This window comes from Amblyomma americanum, chromosome 4 (genome assembly GCF_052857255.1).
Source record: "Amblyomma americanum isolate KBUSLIRL-KWMA chromosome 4, ASM5285725v1, whole genome shotgun sequence".
NCBI lineage: Eukaryota > Metazoa > Arthropoda > Arachnida > Ixodida > Ixodidae > Amblyomma > Amblyomma americanum.
This window is the reverse complement of record NC_135500.1, coordinates 149428132-149447612: the sequence shown is the minus strand read 5'-3', so window position 1 is coordinate 149447612 and position 19481 is coordinate 149428132. Positions and strand designations below refer to the sequence as shown.

The following is a 19481-nucleotide window of genomic DNA, read 5'->3' as shown; positions in this document are numbered from 1 at the left end:
ATACTTGAATGCTAGCATCGATCGATGAATGTATGTCTTGAATGAATCCGGCAAGTTGCGTTTCGCATGAGTAGCCTTTACGGAACCCATGTTGATATTTAAAGATAATGTTATGTTCTTCAATATAGTTAATTACCTGCGAGTGAATTACGTGTTCAAGAGGTTTGCAAACAGTGCTAGTTAATGAAATGGGTCGGTAATTTAGTGGTGAGGAACGATCACCAGACTTGAAAATTGGCACAACTTTAGCTAGGCGTCAGTCCAGCGGAATCACGCCTGATGATAGAGATTGTGAAAAAATAGCGGACAAGATGCGATGAATACCATCAGATGAATTTTTGAGTATTTTGTTATTAAAGCCAAGGTGATCTGATGCTGATGTTGTTTCAAGCTTCCCTAGTAAGGATAAGATACCTGTCTCACTTATACATATTTCGGACATTGACGTATTAGAAGTGCTGACAGAAATAGGAGGTAGAGGGAGATCTTCACGGGTAAAAACGGATTTGAATGCGTTATTGAAAAGTTCGGCGCATTCGGCCACTGGAACACTGGAATAAAGAGGAGTTAAATGTGTAGGACATGAGCATTATATAATTCGTGTCGGAGTGTGCCTTTTATTTATAGTTGGAGTGATGACCACTTTGCCGGAAACGAACTCATACCTTAATAGCGCGTCCATTCTCACCGCTAGCATTTCGGCGCATGAGACCGAATGAAAGCTATCTGGGTTGAATTTTATTCGACATATCATTTAGTCGGGCTTCACATAAAAACAGAAAAAAATTTTGGAGCTACTCTTGCCGGCGTAGTGAATGAATCAGTGCAAGCTATGAAGATTTGGTTTAGCCATATAGCCCTGAATTCTGTCTGGAACCGCCCTTATGTTATGCATTTCTCCGCCGTTGCCATGGCCTCTTCCTTCCACGGTAGCCACCTTCCTCCGCTCTCGCCATAACCTGTCAAGCTATTGGGCCACTTATCGCCTAGCTCCCACCCTCTTTTCTCCCTTTTCCTCTCGCACTTTTCCTCCCCATCCTATCCTTCAAACGTAGAGAGAATTTTCTTCTCTTCGCTTTGCAGCCTACTGTGGTTGGTACGTGGCAACTGAACTGAATTGGATTAGATTAATATTACCTTGAATGGAATTTTAATTATTCAATGAACTTTATTTCGCTGAGTAATTGAAGACTTACGGCCGATGCTGTAGATTTAACCGCAGAATGCAAGGCTGTTTGGCTAAACCAAAGCTAATATCATCTGTCGCTGTAAAATTGCGGATCACAGTTCCGTTGCTGATCATGTAGTTTCAACTCGGCAGGCCCAGTGCGACTCGTGGTCAACATCATGCGAGCATCCGGCGAGTTCGAGATCTGCGAAGCCGGGAAGGTTGCAGCCAATGGTCGCATCCGTATGGCGGAGGAAGAAGAGAAGATTTTGTTCAAGGAAACCCCTGAACCTCCAGTGGAGGCAGTGACCTACGAGCTGGACACCAAAGACATCTATAAGGAGTTCAGGCTGCGTGGCTATGAGTACGGCGGAAGCTTCCAAGGTATCCTGCAGGCCGACTTAGAGGGTGAGCGAATAATAAACTATCTAAATTCATCGGCAGCAATAAGATATTGGTTGTGCCGCAGCGGTGGCCTATAGTGGTCTGAGCACCCACTTGGTAAGCGGGAAGCGGGGGTTCAGTCCCCAGTGCCGCCGGGTAGTCACAGATGATACAGTGAGTACAAGTTTTCTCCTGGCCTGGTGCTCGGCTTCTTTGGGAGGAATGCTTGTGAAATGGACCTCTGACCCCACCTTGAGTAGTGAAAATACTTAGTGCTATGGCGCTGGTTGTCAAAGCTGCCTTTGCGTCATTAAAATCCACCATCATAATCATAGTCACGATATTGGTTGTGCTCCAGCTAAGCTAATCACACTTTCCCATGCTGGTCAAAGCCACTGCAAAGTACACTGTTGAGGATATTTCAGTAGAGTACCCTGAGTTATGAGCCCTCCACAAAAATTGTGAACACCGAGCTGGCGTATTACCTAGGCTGTAATCACCCCTTACGTAACACCCTTCCTGTTTGCTGAAATTGATAAAGCAAAAATTACAGAGGGCACTTAAGGCTACTGACGTGCTTTGAATGCGAACTTTTTTATTTTCAATTATTTTTTCCTTTTCCTTTGTAATGACAAACCCACTCATTCGCATACAGTGGTAAGGAGCAACGCGTAAACTAGGTTCACCTTTGTTCGCCAAGAAGCATCGCGGTTTTCTGGCCTTTTGGGTTGCTTGCTCGCCTCGCAATCTGAAAGTCCTGCGTTCAATTCCCCGCACCTTCGGAAGGAATGTTATTTTCCTGTGATCTCACGGCGACATCATCTGAGATTTTTGGGACCACTGCTGCTGTTCAACGCCAATGCCGGGTATCGTTGTCGATGAGCCATATATGCCGTCGCATTAAAAGCAAGCGAAGATTTCCCGGGCACGGAAATTTTATCACTAATAGTTGCTGCGCTATGCGCGACCCTTGTGCTGTGATATTGCTAGTTTATTTTGCTGCAATGTATTCACCGTTAACTCTCGCGGAAGTAACTAGCAGAGCGTGTAGAAAGGCTTTGTTTCCCGCTTCAATTCCCACAGGTTCTTTTGGGAAGATCAAATGGGAGGACAACTGGGTGACCTTCCTTGACAGCATGCTGCAGTTCCGCATCTTGGCCAACCCTCAACGAGTTTTCAGGCTGCCAGTGAAGATCCAGTCATGCCGCGTTGACCCTGAACTCCATGTTCGAGTGGCTCGAGGATCCGGAGACGCTGGTCAGTATAAGCCCGTTTCAATATGGCGCTATTATCATAATCATCAGCCTTACTACGACCACTGCAGGAAAGAGGCCTAGCTCTCTCATATCTCACCAATTAAGCCTGTCCAGTTCCAGCTGCGGCAACCGTATCTCCGCAAACTTCCGTACTCATTCGCCCACCTAGCTCTCTGCCTCCACGCCTGCTGCGCTTGTCTTTTCTTGGAATCCAGCCCGTCAGGTTTAACGACAATCAGTTACCTTGCCGCGATTTTAAGGTACTGTTATGGAGCTGTAAGGTGTGGCAACATATGGCCATGGCAGGAAGCATAACTCTCAATTTGCAACATCACTCTTTAATTATGGACTATTTCGCTGAACTAACATAGCAACAGACGCTAATCTGAACGCAGACGAACCAAGCCGAGCGCTTACACCTCTGACGCGATGGCCGTCAGTACCATTAGGTGGTAGCGTAGAGCTGCCGTATAGTGATGTCCGGCTATAAAAATTAAACCTTCGCCTAAAATGAAACCTTCGCCTAAAACCATGCCTAAAGGAAAAAAAAAAGATTGTTCACAGATTTTGAAAGAATTTTAGGAATTATCCGGAAACTGAGGGAAATTATTCGGATAAATATTTTTCAAACTAGCTCAATAAATTCTGTTACTGCATGACGCAGGTGATGCTGTGGGACGTCTGATTGCCCGCGGAAAATATTTGGAACAGAAATAGGGCCGTCTATTTTTTCGAGTTTTATCGCGATCTTACGCTCTCACACTCGTCTTGGTGCAGGGTACAAATGAAGTTTTCTACCCACTGACGGGCTTTGCGATACCGCTGTATAAGCAATATGCCACACGCGCTGCCGGTCACTTCAATCGCAAGTTGACCGCTCGGAGCTTTCGTTGGCGGACCCACAACACAGTCAAACCTAAGCGTTATTGTTTTCCTGCTGCCAAAACTAGGGTGTCGGCCTGCACGAAGCAGCGGCCCATTTGAGAGCAAATACGGTAGTCATGTTGAGCTGACGCTTTCCTTACTTGCAAAAGTTACTTGGGAGATATGAGTGCAATCTAGTCATTTAGGAGCTTGCTTCTTTTGCTTGCCTTAAGAGATGGATTTTTACGAAATGAAACTTGTAAGTCGATTCTGAACAACTTTTTATTTCTGCAGAGTGCCTTAGGTGGGGATGAGCACCAACTTTTATAACGGGTGTCCTCAACTTGAAATACCTTGTGGAGCGCGGAAAAAAAAAACACAAACACACATAACGGTTATTACTTCACAAATTCCTGCCTTTTGATTTCACTTTCGGTAATAAAAAATGATTGATGAAAACTACTACGAACAAAAGCAGAGAAATGTGCATGGATGTTTCAAAATGATGCAGGGCAGGATTTCTCAACGTAGGTATTTTTTGGTTATAGGCAATGGAAACTTGAGTTGCGGCATGGAGCGTGGCTATTCTGTAGCACACTGGGACAAACGATGGTGACACGGGCGTAGGGTGTTCTAGCTGATCTCTCGGTGCTGCCGATAGCGGGGCCAAGGGTGGAGGGGTGGAGAGAGAACATCTGGTTGGGGAACTCCTGCGCCTCAGGAAGTAATCAGTTAAATCCGAGCAACCATTGAAGTCGTGTGGTTACAATGTTTCTACAATACTAGTATGGTTCGAAAATATTGCAGGAGTCAGCCGCAGCTTGCTGCTGTCGATGTCATACCAACTCATAGTGCAGTGTTCTGTCTCGGTCACTAATTCAAAATGCGGCCAATATTTTGGTTCATGTTTTAACCCTTCACTTTTTTATCCTTCCTTCCAACGAAACTTCTGAAAAAAGGAGATAATACCTCCTGCAATGAATTCGTTCGCTTAAGCTCCGTGCTTGTCGTTTTCAAAAGTCGGAATAGTTTTTTACAGATGAGTATCCGCTTGCGCTTGTGGAAACTTTTTTGAATATAATTGATCACCTGTCTTGAACGCAATATTTTGTAAATTTTTCGCTTAACGCCGACTTTCTTTTTTGTACTGCCTTCTTGATGACCGCCGATGACGTGAGAGTACGCAAAAATAGCAATTTCACAAGAAAAGAGAGCTGAGCTAGTTGGTAGTGTTTTATGAAGGAACCAGTCGATAAAACACCAAACTACAAGGAAGGCACACGCCAGGACAGTGGGGGTTAAGGAAAAATTCAAAAATTGTTCAGCACTAAAAAAAAAAAGTATTTCCCTTGTGGTCCTTCGTCTTTTTTAGACTTGCTTCAGCATTAAACATGTACGAACTTGTTCAGCTCTGAACCATTCAGCAGTGCTTTTCTTCTTCGCTGTAAATCTTTGTCAACCCATTCCTGGCATCCATGCTAAGTTTTGAGTTAGCAAAAAGAAAAAAAAAGAATCTCGTAGTGTGTCCCACCCTTGTGGCTCGTCATCTTTTTTCGGCTGATTACTTCATCAAACAATAGCCATTTTTTTTGTTGTTGCAGGTATGCACATGGTACACGATGGCTGCCTGAATTCTTACCGTGCCGGAGGAGTTGCAATACGAGGCCTAAAAGAAACCATAGCTCCGCGGCCTCGTCAGCAGCCGGTGCCACGCCTCGATGAGTACAAGTTTGTGCCGTACATTGACGACGAGGAATCTGCGCACGAACGGGAAACTTGCGTGCGAGAGTACGTTGAAATGTGCAGTGTGGTCACGGGGAGAATCATCTCAACATCCGGAAAGAACACGAGTGATGTCATAAAACTCGAAAAGAATAGCTGCAAGCCACCTGGAAAAGTGCCCAGCCGGAATATTGAAACCCCTGAAGAAAGCCGCATTATGCTGCGTGTTCTTACCAACATCGAGAAGAATATGGAGAGCCCTGCTTCGACTCTGGCTTCTACTGTTCAGTCGGCTCTGGCTGCCTGTGAGAACGATCTGGATAAAGATCTCCTCAACACAGCCCTCTTCCAAGAGGATCCTCTAAGGCACCTGCTCGACGTGGCTGTAGAAAATACAAGTGCTAAGAGGATCCGTGTTGTGGAACTAGCCCTTGAACAAAGCGGCTGGCTTTTGGCGCCTCTGGTCTGTTCCCTGTTGCCTCTGTCCAATACCTCGCTGAAGATCGAGTACATCATTGCGCATCCAAATCCCGAAAGTCTCTCGTCGACGGAAGTGGCGAAAGGTGCCAGAAAAGTCGTATGGGACATGACCTCCAAGAATAGAACAGACCTTAGCGAGGCTGACTTAATCGTCGTCCGCAATGCTCCCAGTGAAATAAGCTGTTTAGAGGCTTTGGCTGAACATTTGTCGATGCATTGCAATGACCGTGCATTCATACTTCTTGGCCACCGCACAACCCTGACCCCGGCAGAGGTGTTTTTGTCTAACGAAGCTAAAGTTCCGCTAGCACACTATGCAAAAGAGATAGTTGTGTCTGTGTTCGCAGCCTCTGGCTTTTGCTTGGTAGGACGCAAGTCTAACAACTTCTCGGCGGTGCTACTACTGAGGAAACCGAACTTGACCGCTGCAGGTGCGCATCAAGGTGTGGTCAGAGTAGAGAACTCGAGTTTCAAATGGGTCGACACATTGAAGACAAAGATTCTCCAGTGCGAAAACGAACCGATGGGGCAAAACGTTTGGTTGCTCGCCGATAACTCCTGTGCGAGCGGCATTGTCGGATTGATGAACTGTTTGCGAGTGGAGAGAGGTACAAGTCGCATAAGGTGCGCTTTAAATACATATTCTTGCAAGTTCCTTTCAGTGACTTAATTTTATTACTGCAGATGAATGCCTTAATTACAAAGAAATACTTAAATGATGCTATAGTAAAATGGTTGCGGACTGCAGGAAAGGAAGCTATATCAAAATGAGGTTTATTGTAGACTAGGCGGCACGTTTAATTTTCTAATGAAATTCCTCTGCTAAAAAGTCAACTGGAGGGCAGTCGGGCTCTGGTGCCAGGTATGCATACCGTCGCCGTAATATTTCTGTCACCGAAGATGTGAAAAATAAGACAAAAAACGACTGAAGAAATCCTTTCTGAACGCAATAAAAAGTAAAAGCATTCGTGAAGGTTAAGCAGGGTGATCAAGAAATTGTGGTTTTAAAACCTATAAATTTGCCTTATTTCTTTACTTTCGGCTCACCGCGAGCAACAAAGCAAGAAATAAATCGATACAAAAATTGCTCTAAAAACTCCCTATATATGACTGCGGATGGGCGCCGCAATAGCAGAAAAATAGTTATTCCAAAAGAAGTCTGTTCTGATACAATGCGTGGGACATCTGGCCATAAAAAAAAAGTGAAATATAATTTAGTGATAGATTAAACGTCGAAGATAAAGCGAAACGAAAGAGCGCATCATGCGGAAAGTTTGTCTTAACCTATATGTTTTATTAATTTTTAATTGATTGTTTCGTTGTGTTCTTGTTTTATAATCTGTGGCTGTCTAGTTGAGCCGGCGGGGCACTGCGTTGCCTGTGACAGGCGTGGACAAGTATTGCCTCAGTTATTTTATGACTTTCTGTGCTTCCTTTTCTTTCTTTTGCTCAATTATTGTTCAAAACTTTCAACGCATGGAATCATCCAATAACAATGCTCCAAAAACAACTAGCCCGGCTTTCTTTCGCCTTGTTGCAAAATATGCGTGCTTCTTTCGCAGATGCTTACTTGACGCTAGCCAGAGGCCATCGAGCAACTCAGCCGACTTGATGCAGGAAAGTTTGAAAAACAAGAAGATCTTGGAGAGAGACCTAGTTATGAACGTCTATCGGGATGGACAATGGGGATCCTTTAGGCACCTGACAACTCAACGATGTGAGTTTGCAGTTGCGAAGTTTGGCGGGTTGTTGGTTGGTAGTTTCTGGCTCCGAATGGCTCGGGGTCATAAATGGTTCCTGCAGGCTGCGAAAAGATATCAAAAGAGTTGTTTTATTAAAAAGAGTCAAGGCGATATGTTTATTCAATTGCGATATTAGGTGTTATAGGTATTTGCCCCGAAAATTTCTCTAATCTGGCGACTGATAGTAATGAACATTCGAAATGAAATGGTGACCGGTGCACTTAGTGAGGAAAAGATCAGGCACTTTTTAGAAGACATTTTCATAGTGCGAAGCAAGTATGTAAAGGAATACCAGGTAAGAGCCATGCCTGTTTTCTAGTCCCTACGAAGTCTCCGGGTGTGCGTAAATTTTATATTGGTTTGTTGGTGAAATGATTTATCTGTGCAGTTTTAAGCGTCACTTCATGAGGAACTTAAAACTGATAATGCCGACGAAGCATCGATTAAACCTGAGCCATTTTAATAGTAAGAACACTAAGAAACAAACAGTGAATGGATACCTTGTAGTGGATGCACTGTCTTCTACTGGATGAATGCCTTGTGGAGAGTGGCGGTAAATGCATTGGTGGCGGTTGATGCTTCTGGAAAGTGGAGTTTGGTGGGTAGATGGGTGGTACATGACGCCTTTGGCAAGTGAAGGTGGGTGTCGGTGGGTTGTGGATCGACCGTGGGGTGGGGGGGGGGAGATGGCTGGTTGTGGGTGGTGCTTCTGTAGGGTGGAGGCTTCACTGTACAAGGCTGTAGACCGACAGACAGACGCCGATTTGGTCGCATGGTTACATTGGTATTGCTCTCACAATAAAAAATACATGTAAATATAAAATTCATGCTGCAGGTGGTGAGCCCAGGAAGCACACGGAGTACGCCTTTCTAGACGTACAGACTCGCGGGGACCTGTCCACTCTACACTGGTTAGAGTCTCCTCTGAGCTGCACCACGCCTTCCGAACACCCTGAAAAAGTTTTCTGCAGTGTCTGCTATGCTCCCCTAAACTTCCGTGACGTAATGCTTGCCACGGGAAAGCTTTCACCGAGTTCATTATTTGGTAAGTTTGCTGCAAGAACCCTGAATATCGGCTCAGCAGGCTTTGCTGAGTTGTAAAGCATGCGGTTTGACTTCAAAGTCTTTCTTATCTAGAATAATGCTTTTAAAATGCCTAGTAGGATGCAGCCTGCTGAAAAATTTTTTTTTGGTTGAGAGGAAGTCATTAGTTGGGTCTAAAATGTGGCGGCCTAATAAGTTATTAGTTTCGGACGGCGGTAAACAAGTGCTTGAAGTGTGGAACACAAACAGTACTCTTAGATATCGCTAGCATGTTCTCAAGGCTCATTCTTTGTTGGTTGTCGTTGCAACAGAATCCATTTCGCTATTTTGTGTTATAAAGTTGCCGCTCATGCAGAACTTTTGGCCGCGGTGAAAGCATTTTTCGAAGTATTGAACTTCAGTAAGAAGCGAATTTCCCGCGGGGAAGAAATTTTCGCAGCCATAAGAGGGCAAGTTATATCGCTAAAAAGACCGCGCAATAGTACTAAAAATTCCACTACGCCAAGATCGGCGGTTACGACAAAGTGAAAGGAAATATTTTCGTATCTTTGGGCTTACTGTGCCTTATACAATGTCAGTGTAAACTTGAATTTGACTTGCGCGGACCCCACGACCGGCTAATCACGAAGTGTGCATGTGTTCACCTTTCTTGCAATGTTTGCCTTCTGAACTCTGCGTCTTTATCGCGCACATTATAGAGTTGTCTTGGATAACAGCGATTTTAACAAAATTTATGTGTTGGCGCGCTAGTAAAGAAATTAATCAATTTTAATCACGGGCAAATTAACTGCATTCAAAACTTGGAAAACGAGGGGCGTGTTAACCGCCACTCATTAACAGGATTTACTTTGAAAAAGAAGTATTTTTTTCTTTTTTTTTGGCCAGCTTACGAAGCAACGAGAGTGTGGGGTTTTGTGTTTTTGTCCCCACGGCTGTGATGAGAGGGTTCACCGGCTAGTATCTCAGCCGGACCTCGACCCGCACTACATGGCTTTCTTGTGCTGGTTGAATAGAGCGCAATCTCTACCACGGCACCAGGGGGTGTGGTTAAGGTTGCCTTAAAATGCTTACATATCCACGAATGCTGTCTTAAAAAAAAGTTCGCTGGACGAGCAGTGATGCTCTTAGCATACTATCAGCACCATAAATTTTGAAAGATGAAAGGACGAGATACACATTCACCCTCATCAGAGTCGGACGAATTCGAATTGCATATCCAAGTGTGGCAACCGATGTGGTCTGGTAAGTTTTCGTCGAGCCTGTTCGCACGTAACCACCCGGAAAGTCCAAGGGAGCGCAAGCACTAACGGAGAGCTGTCTGCATTGTAAAACTCATAATATTATGACGTGTGAGCCAGGTAGCTGAGGTTAGTAACTTTAACCGTACCTGAAGTCAACCACCACGTTGCTGGCCGCCCTGTGCGAAAGCGAGTTCAGCCGTGCTTTCAGCGGAGCGCCATACCAGCAAACGTTCAAAAGCGGGGCTCCGCGTCTGCGATGCGCAGATGACGTACTCATCCCTGAATACCTCCTTGGCGTTGAGTTCTCCGGCCGGGATCCTCAGGGACGCCGGATAATGGGATTGGTTGCCGCGCAAGGCATGGCCACGGTCGTAGCGGCCGATCCGGACTTCCTGTGGGAGGTTCCCGATGCATGGAGCCTCGAGGAAGCGTCTACGGTTCCGGCCGCTTACTCGACAGCCTACTACGCGCTTCTGGTGCGAGGCGACATGCGACCGGGAGAATCGCTCCTGGTCCACTCTGGCAGCGGAGGCGTTGGTCAGGCGGCTATCACCGTCGCTCTCTCCATGGGATGCATCGTGTTCACTACCGTTGGTCAGTATCTAATGGCGACCGTTGGAGGTCATCTAAGGAAGATGATTCTATTCGAGGCTGGTGATTGCTGAAGCGTGTAGCTAGCTTCGATTACATTCTCATTGGCGTGCACGGTGCGTATGGAATGGTTTACGTCATCTATCAATTCAAAAGGGAATGCGCCGAATTAACTAGCGCCTATTCATCACCTTCATTGATTACCAAAAAGTATCGATTACCTCAAAACACGAGCAGTAATACAGGAATAAGGTAACCAGTGCGCGCAGGAAGCGTGCGCATACGTGATAGATGATGGGGGCTTGCAGGTGTGGCTGCGTACGCTCGTCTGCCACGCAGTTTCGGTTTGGCGTCTGTACAGGACCAACATATCTTAAGCTGAAGTGGCAAAGTGAATATTTTTTTTATTCTAGATGGGATCGCATCTGCGATGATCAAAACGTTTATACGGGCAGTACCAGCGCCGTGGTTCGAACACTAATTACACCGAGGTGCCTCACTGTAAATTATACAACTTAACTGTGTGTGTGAAGTTAAGGAGCTCGCCGTTTCACGCATTTTAGCCGATTTTTGATGTCCGTCTAAAATGCGAGAATATTTAGAGAAGAAAACGGGATTTTACCTTAAAACTGTTTCTTATTTAACCAAACCTTGGGTGAAACATTGTCCATAGAAACATATATAGAATTCGTAACGTACTAAATAAGTGGTTTTAATGCGGTTTTCTTTTATCACTCTTGCACTCTTTTGTTGTAGTAAAGTCATTTTCGTTTTCATTTCGTTTCTCGTTAATTTCAGTAAACGTATATGTCAACCCAGGAATTTGTCGTTATATTCTACTAGTATTTTGTATGAAGGTGATGGCCGCTGAGCAGCATGCCAGAAAAACGTAGCCACATGTGCTAAGCACACATTTGAAAATTCAGAGAAGGTGAAAATTGAGGGAAACATCGTATTTGTTTAATAATAGGTACTACTTCTGTAACGCCGTACTTTGCCATTGATATATTTTAGCTCGGATTTGCTTCAGGTCAGTATTCTACAGTGCACGATATTCATAAGAAGAATGAGACGACAGCCAGGCCGTTTCAGCCACCTTGAAATCATGCATTTAACGCGATAGCGTTAAAACTGCTTTACAGCGGAGAAACGCGTGTAGTTGGCTTTGGCGCGCTGAGGATCGGCAAAGAGGTACGTGACGTCGCAACCACACGACTCTGCGTCGGCAATTTAAAACACCTCACAACCACCACACAGTACAACAGTGGTGGCTTGTATTACACAATTCCTCATTGGTCTACATAGCAGTGAGGTCATCGCACCGCTAGTAAATATTTCCTCTCAATATAGAAAAGCAGCTGCCAGAAGAGAAAAATGGTCGGCCGGGACTCGAACGACTGCCCCTTGAGTCGTGAGCCGGGTGCGTTGCCTCTCGGCCAGTCAGGAACGTTCATTCGACTTGGTTAAGGAGAGACGTTATGTATCTTGGGGTAAAAAATAATGATAAACAAATAAAAATAAAACAAATTGAAAAAGTAAACAATAACAAATAAAATAAAGAACAGTGTCCATGTCCGCGAAATGATCGCAAAGAGGACCGCATAACGCCGAAGGGACCCATTAACGCTATCACGTCATACTCGTTAGGCGAAGCTAAAGTGTGCCCAAAATTTTACGCTTTTATTTCAGTTGGACGAAAGAAATGAAACCGCTTTCGCGGCAGTCTCTGAAATTCTAGTGGTGCGATTGTGTGTTGGTCCTGTCTTCTCTCTCTCGGATGGCGGAAGCAGTGCCGCTCTCTTTCCTACAGGAAAAGAACAGGATCCCAGTGCGTGACACCTGTCACACTCTTGCGTCATGTTCCTCAGGTTCCAAAGAAAAGCGGGAATTTCTTAAGCGCCGTTTCCCACAACTGGAGGATCGGCACATCGCCAGCTCGCGCGACCTGTCTTTCGAGGAACACGTGCTTCGAGAAACTAAAGGCAAAGGTGAGTGGACTGTGGAAACGATAATGAGAGAGAGTAAACTTTATTGTTCCAATTGAGAGGCTTGGTTGCGTGCCCGGAGACTGCCGATGTCTTCCAGGCTGAGCGTGGTTGGCGCCCCTAGTCCAAGGCACCACTGTCCCTGGCCATCCGGCATGCGTGGCTCACTAGGTTCCTTTGGACCTTAAGCTGGCTGCTGGTTAGCCGGTCCTCACACTGCTCCGCATTTGGCTCTTTGTTACCTCGGAAAGCTACATTGTGTATGCATTCCCATGTGATATGATGCAGCGTGGGGGTTGCCCCGCACCACGGACATGTATCCCTATACTGCTCTGGATACATCTTATGTAGGACATGAAGGTTGTAGAAGGTCCCTGTTTGGAGTCTTCTCCAGCATGTCGCCTCGTATTGTGTTAGCTGAGGGTGTGGCTGGGGGTATTTGCGCCTTCTGCCTTTAATGAGGTTGAGGATAGCTGCGTACGTGAGCTGCGTACGTGAACGGTGATGAGAAACTGTGTTAGAAATAAACAATTATGCATCCGTGCTCTAATGAGATTTGTCTATTACATACGTGACCAATCGCTTGCATTGCTTACTTGATCGTTGTTATGACAAAGAGCATTTCCTTTGTGTATATATTGAAGCGATTGTGTCTCTCAGCTTCCATTGTCGCATGTGGTCTGGTGGTTTGTATATACAGCGGTGCGCGGCTTGCAACTTGGTGCCTTTATTAATGACGTCGAACTTACGCTTTGTTCATCCTCTGAATTCCTTTTGAATGCACACGGTGGTCCCAATAGAATTTTTCGTTTCCTTGCCGTACTATGTTCTTCAAAGGGAGCTGACTCAATAGGATGCGTCATGCTGTCTGAGCATGTTTTGTTCGTGCTCACATTTCTTCAAAGTGGTTTTGCTTACGTCGAATGACTTACGACGGCGCTCAAGTTTGTGATTTGGCTTTCAGGGATTTGAGTTTGATACATGCGCACTGTCATACAACTTCTTTTGAACAGTTTGTCTGGAACGTAGTTAAAGAAGGAGCTTGCTTTGTGACAACATGACATCACAGACTGTTTTGTTTTTGCCTATTGCAATACTGAAATTCAATTGCCTTTGTGCTTCTGAAGCGGTTCTTAAAGCCATACTTTGCACCCCTGCCAAAATAATCTACAAATATGCAGATGAGCAAGAAGCCTCAAGAAGGAAGCAACTTCACACCGGCTTTGATACTCATAAAGGGTTGCGAGAGAGGCCAGGCTTGCAACTTTCTGAACCTATTAGGACAATATTGCACTTATGGAGGTGATTCTGTTAATTGGTGGTCTGTTATTTTTTTATGTTGGAGAAACTCCCTGTTGGAGAAACTTCCTGTGGAGAAACTCCATGCTTGAGAAACTCCGTGTTGGAGAAACTCAATGTTGGAAAAACTCCCTATTGGAGTTTACTAAGAAGAGCTACTACTGGGGCTAATTGGAAATGCATCCTTGAAGGTATTAGTGAGCGCTATGAAATACAGAAAAAATTATTTCAATACGTACAAATCGCCGAATTGCGCATTAGTGTACGGGGCACAAAAAATGAGTTATAAAAGGAAAAGCATTCTCAACACATGTAAGCGCGAGCAGACCACGCAGCAGTGCAGCTACAAACACTTTGAAGCACCTCGTAAGTATAGCACAACACATGTTAAGTTTAACGTATGGAATGCTAACAGGCAAAGTGCAAACCTGTGATAGCGCTTAAAATGAAGATAAGGAAAAGAGTCTGTGTCTTATGGTACATGGTAAAACTATAGGTCAGTTAGTCTCCGTAATTGTGCTTTAAGAGCAGCAGAAAAGCTCTGGTCATCTAATGCAACTATTTCGTTTGGGCGGTTGTTCTATGTGTATATTGTGCATGAGAAAAAAGCTGATTTAATTAGAGATATCCGAAAACAATTGCCACATTTTACGGCTCTTTGAGTTATGTACGCGGGAGACGCTAGGTAAGCTTCATGGCGAATGCCTATTTTTAAAATTCAGACTGTCATTTAAGAAGAATAATCTGAAGAAGGTACGACGAAGTAGTAGGAAATACAAGCCTAGCTGCCTTTCTAACATGCTGCCTCTACTGTGGTGATCATGGGAGTTTAAAAAGAAACATGCTGCATGATTTTTTATGGTTTGAAGTTTATTGATAAATGTTTTAGTTGCCGGATGACACGCTACCATTGCATGTTCTAAAATTGTGCGTACGTTTGAGATATAGACAGCTTCTTCCACGTAATTTAGTACAATGCGGAATTTGTTTAAATTAAGCTTAGTACACGACCGGCCGTCAAAGCTATATAATCAAAATGCTTTTTCTAAGTTAACTTATGAGAAATTAAACACCTCAGTATTTAACGTCCACATACGTGGCTATTTGGTTTTTATTTTAAAAGGAACTATTCCAGATGGTAACTTTCTTTCTGCTAAAATGAACATGGCATCGGTTTTGAGCCGATCTCATTTATAAAGTTAAAATAAGTGGTCCCAGCACGGATCTCTGTGGTACGCCAGATGTTACTGATCCGCAGTTTGATTGCACGTAGCTGATGACAACTTTATGAGTGTGGCCGTGAAGGTGCTCTTTTATCCAGTGTAGGACGTTATTCGGACGACCTAGGCAAGAAATATTAAACTACAGCAAGGATTGTAATACTGTGTCGCAATCTTTCTGACAGTCCAGCAGTATGCAATCAACCTGTTTTTTCGCAATTAAAAGAGAAAAAAATATCGTTCGAAAAATTCTAAAATTTAGTTCGCAATTGAAACTTGGCAAAAAAAAAGGTTATATATATAGAACATGCCAGGACGATTTACACTATACACTGGTTAGGGAGACCGGTCTGCAGTTTAAACATAGCAACGAGGGCCATCTCTATGCCTTGAGGATAGTGACATACTAAACAGGGCAACTTGAAATTTGCCTGTGACTGGGGTACAAATTTTGAGCACACGACCTGGCATGTTGTCAGTACCAGCGGCTGTCCTGGTTTTAGTTCCTGCAAAGTTTTCAGGACACTGTCACAAGAAATAATTAAGTGTGACATTTTGTCTAGGCATGGGAGGTCGCCCAGCAATGCAGTATTCGATAGCTGATGAAAACGTGGATCGTTAGCAAATGTTAAAGTGGTTATCTTTTTTTAAATTGTGAGCAATTAGACAGTGAGCAGTCGAGATCGGACAATAGGAACTGTCTTGTTTGTCAATGGATGTTGCATATTTCCATATTTTCTTGAGATAAATCTTCAGCTTGTCACTAAGTAAAGAACTTAACCATCTTCGGCATGTTTTGTCTTGAATTTATAGTTTTACCTAACTTGTCTGATAGCCCGTCTGTATAGTCATCTTTTAAGCTAATGCAACATCAGAACAAGCGGCGTTCTGATATAGGAGACACTTTATTTCTGCAGACTGGGAATTAGATAATCCACAGAACGAAAGATAATGGCCCCTTGGTCCATTTTCCGCATCATCAGTGGCAGTTCAATGGTAGCGGTGTAATTAGAGATACCAGTCATATTAATGTCCTGATTCTGCGCTTGTGCAGGACATAAAGTTGCATAGGAAACTGGTTTTCCCCAAGCAGACAGTTTTTTCTTCAAGCCTTTCAGTTGCGAATCAACGTTCACTTCGCAGTGCTGTAGCTGCAGAAAGTTACTCAGTATTTGCAATTGGTCTTGATCTTTGCGCTTGATCGTTTCGAACAAAGAAGAGCATTCGCAAGTTGAGTTTCTGGGACTTGGATTTGCGTCGGTGTCACCAGGCCGCACTCAAAAGATGCACATAGAATAAGCATGACAAATAAGGAGCAGGCATTTTCCAAACAATTTCCGCGCAATATCACTTGTGTCGAAGGGGCCGCGACACAGCAAAAAAAGCATTCGTTTTAATTTTTTCAGCAAGAAGAATTGTACAAGAAACCCCCCTGCGTTAGCAATAACGATTAGGGCATTGTCGGTTTGGTGTCGAGGCCTAAGCTGACGGCCTTCGATAAGCGTTTAATTTGGTCGCCCGTCAACGCTCATTGCGACCAGTCGTATTTCGGTGTCTGCTCAGGTTGAAGCGGAAATCAGATGACAAGGCAGACTTGCTCTGGTGACTTGCTCTCGTCGGCTTGAATGCTTGGATCTGTGGCCACAGAGATCATGATTTCAACATTGCGTTCCCTTCCGCCAGGGGACTGGCAGAGCGTGCAGGCAGCGAAAAGCACCGGGTTATAAATTACGAAGAGTGCATTGTCGGTTCGATGTCGAGCCCCCATCAGTAAGCATTTGCCATTGCTTTTCTCCTTCGTACCAGGAGTGGACCTCGTGCTCAACTCCCTGTCGGAGGAGAAGCTGGAGGCTAGCGTGCGCTGCCTGGCGGCCCACGGCCGCTTCTTGGAAATCGGAAAGTGCGACTTAGCCAAGGAATCTTCGCTGGGCATGTCAGTTTTCCTCAAGAAGGCCATGTTTTGCGCTATTCAGCTGGATACAGTGCATGGGAAGGGCCCGTTTGCGGTCCAAGAGCAGCGCCGCTTGAAAGAACTCGTCCAAGAGGGCATCGCCTCCGGAGTGGTGCGACCATTAGACAGCAATCCGTTCAGCGTGGACAAGGCTGAAGAGGCTTTTCGCTTCATGTCCTCCGGAAGGCACATTGGAAAAGTTGTACTGGAAGTAAGTTAGGTGACATTTTGCAGCGATACTTGAGAACGAATAATTATCGCAGGTAAACGGTTTCGTCGTTGTATCCTGTAGCAGAGTCGGCCTGGGTTCAGCTGCACGTGACAGCAAATGCTATTCAGGTGTGACGGTCAAGAATAGCACCGGATCACAGTCAGTACTGCCTGTAATCAGTTAGGCAGGTTGTCACAGTTTGCACGAAAAGAGAACATTGTATAAATAAAAAAAAAGCGAGCGTCTGCCATCTTGCCCTGACGACTCATTAGTCCCAAATACCTGAAACGTGGCTAGCCTGGTGCGCAGTCGAAAATGATATCATTCTGGACTCGAAACGCGTGATTGGGAGGCGAATGCACCAACTGAACTTAATAATTACGCTTCAACTTAGTTCCATAGAATGCTCTCAGACTATCGACGCATCACATTACAAGGATCAGCAGACGTGATGAGGCTGTCGGCATCGCCTTTTAGTAAGCGGCTGAGCACAGCCCGACTGCCAGAAAGATAAGAAACCGTGAACTCGGTCAGATTCAGCCCCACAACTTTGATGCTCTGAAAAGTGATGATCTGCAGGTTTTGCCGTGTAGACGTCCTTATTCTCAGCGCTTCAAAATTTTTGAACATCAAGAGTAATTATAGGAAAGCAGCGTCTTCCAGCTATTACTGCTTTAAAAAACCCAGTTCAGTTGTCTTATGACTCGTTATGGTAACGGTGACCATGCCTCTAGACTTCTGAAATGGGCTGCCAGAAAAAACTTGATCAGACACGAAAGGACATTAATGTTTTTTTTTGCTCTGCTGGACACACTAACATCATTGCCTGAAGAGGGCTCTGCTTGCTGTCCACCTCTGACACAAGAAAAATCGTTGTTCGCAGGTTCACCCGGAAGAGTGCACTCCCGAAATGGCCCCAGCATCCCCTCTTGTAGTGGAAGCGCTTGCGCGCACATGGTTTTATGAGCAGAAGTCGTACGTTATCATTGGAGGTCTAGGGGGCTTCGGCCTGGAACTTGCAGAATGGATGGTGAGCCGCGGTTGTCGTAAGCTGCTGCTCAGTTCCCGCTCAGGAGTGCGGACGGGATACCAGAAACGGTGTCTTCGGCGGTGGCAGCAATCTGGGGTTGAAGTCATAGTGAGCACAGCCGACGCATCAACGGAAGATGGAGCCCGAGTGATCATTGAGGAAGCATTGGCCATCGGACCCATCGGAGGAATCTTCAACCTGGCCTTGGTTAGTGAAAGGCATGACGACCACATTTTAACGCCCAAATGATAAATGAATCGAAGAAAAGAATATTAACACGACATTATGCTAGCTAGTGTATCCACACTCAAAGTATCAAACATTTTTAGTGCCGCAAAAATTTAGAAATGGGTATGTCATCGGTTAGCAGCAATTAGGATTTGGTAAATTTTTGCAACTAGTACAGAGGGCAAAACTCTTGTCTGGAACAGCTAAGCTGTGTGGTGTTGACGTGTTCCGGACACAATGCACGAAATCTATCGATAACAGCTAGTTCAAAATAGTTTGAATGTAGATATTCCCAGCTTCATGGATTCTGTTGTTATTTTCCTGTCATGCTAGTCGCCAAGGATGCACTTTGTGTATTCTAGACTACTTTTTGCCCTTTCCAGTTGCTTGAAAGACCAACTGGATGGTATGGAATAAATTAACTGGAAGGCCCAGGAACAGTAGAAAATTTTGATAGCACAAATGTGTGCTTATTTGACCTGCAACACATTTTTTATTTATCGATGCTGTAATCCAAAATCATGCTGTCGCTCGAGACGGCATTCTAAATGAGACAGATAATGCAAACATGAATGCAGCGGATCAAAAACATTGAATTCGGAAATATGTGCACTGCACTACAATAGGTTGTTAAAGTCAGACGGAAACACAGAAGTAATATTCAGAAAGAAGAGCCAAGAAGTTCTTTTATGAGTGGCAGCCATATGCATTATCATACTGGAAACACTATAAAGAAAACAAGCTGCTCACTTATAAGAAAATGCACACGTTTAACTAATTGCTATAATGGTCACTGAAAATATCCAGTGTATATTTTGTTTTTAAAATAATGACTGTAAATATTCTAAGTGCTGGTCGGGGGCAATATTATTCACGAAGTCAAGAAGGCTACATCATTCTTCTATGGATAAACTTATCACAAAATGTGAGACTAGGAGTTGTTCAATGTTGGCTGGAAGTCGAATATTCACGACACATTTTTGTTCATACAGCTTCCTCATAGTGACGCCATACTTCTTGATCCGAAAGCGTGAGGACTTTGTATGAAACTTTGTATTGAACTCC

General features: G+C 44.6%; 1 protein-coding gene across 1 annotated transcript in view; it reads left to right on the top strand.

Annotated features, from left to right (window-relative positions):
• LOC144129874 (fatty acid synthase-like) overlaps nt 1–19481 on the top strand; it is a 69445-nt gene that overhangs the window by 30592 nt on the left and 19372 nt on the right. Inside the window, exons 13-21 of the mRNA XM_077663935.1 lie at nt 1322–1576; nt 2636–2809; nt 5274–6498; nt 7437–7591; nt 8452–8661; nt 10166–10495; nt 12361–12480; nt 16803–17158; nt 18042–18395. Of these exons, the coding sequence (XP_077520061.1) occupies nt 1322–1576; nt 2636–2809; nt 5274–6498; nt 7437–7591; nt 8452–8661; nt 10166–10495; nt 12361–12480; nt 16803–17158; nt 18042–18395 (3179 nt within the window). The remainder of the gene's footprint in view (nt 1–1321; nt 1577–2635; nt 2810–5273; nt 6499–7436; nt 7592–8451; nt 8662–10165; nt 10496–12360; nt 12481–16802; nt 17159–18041; nt 18396–19481) is intronic.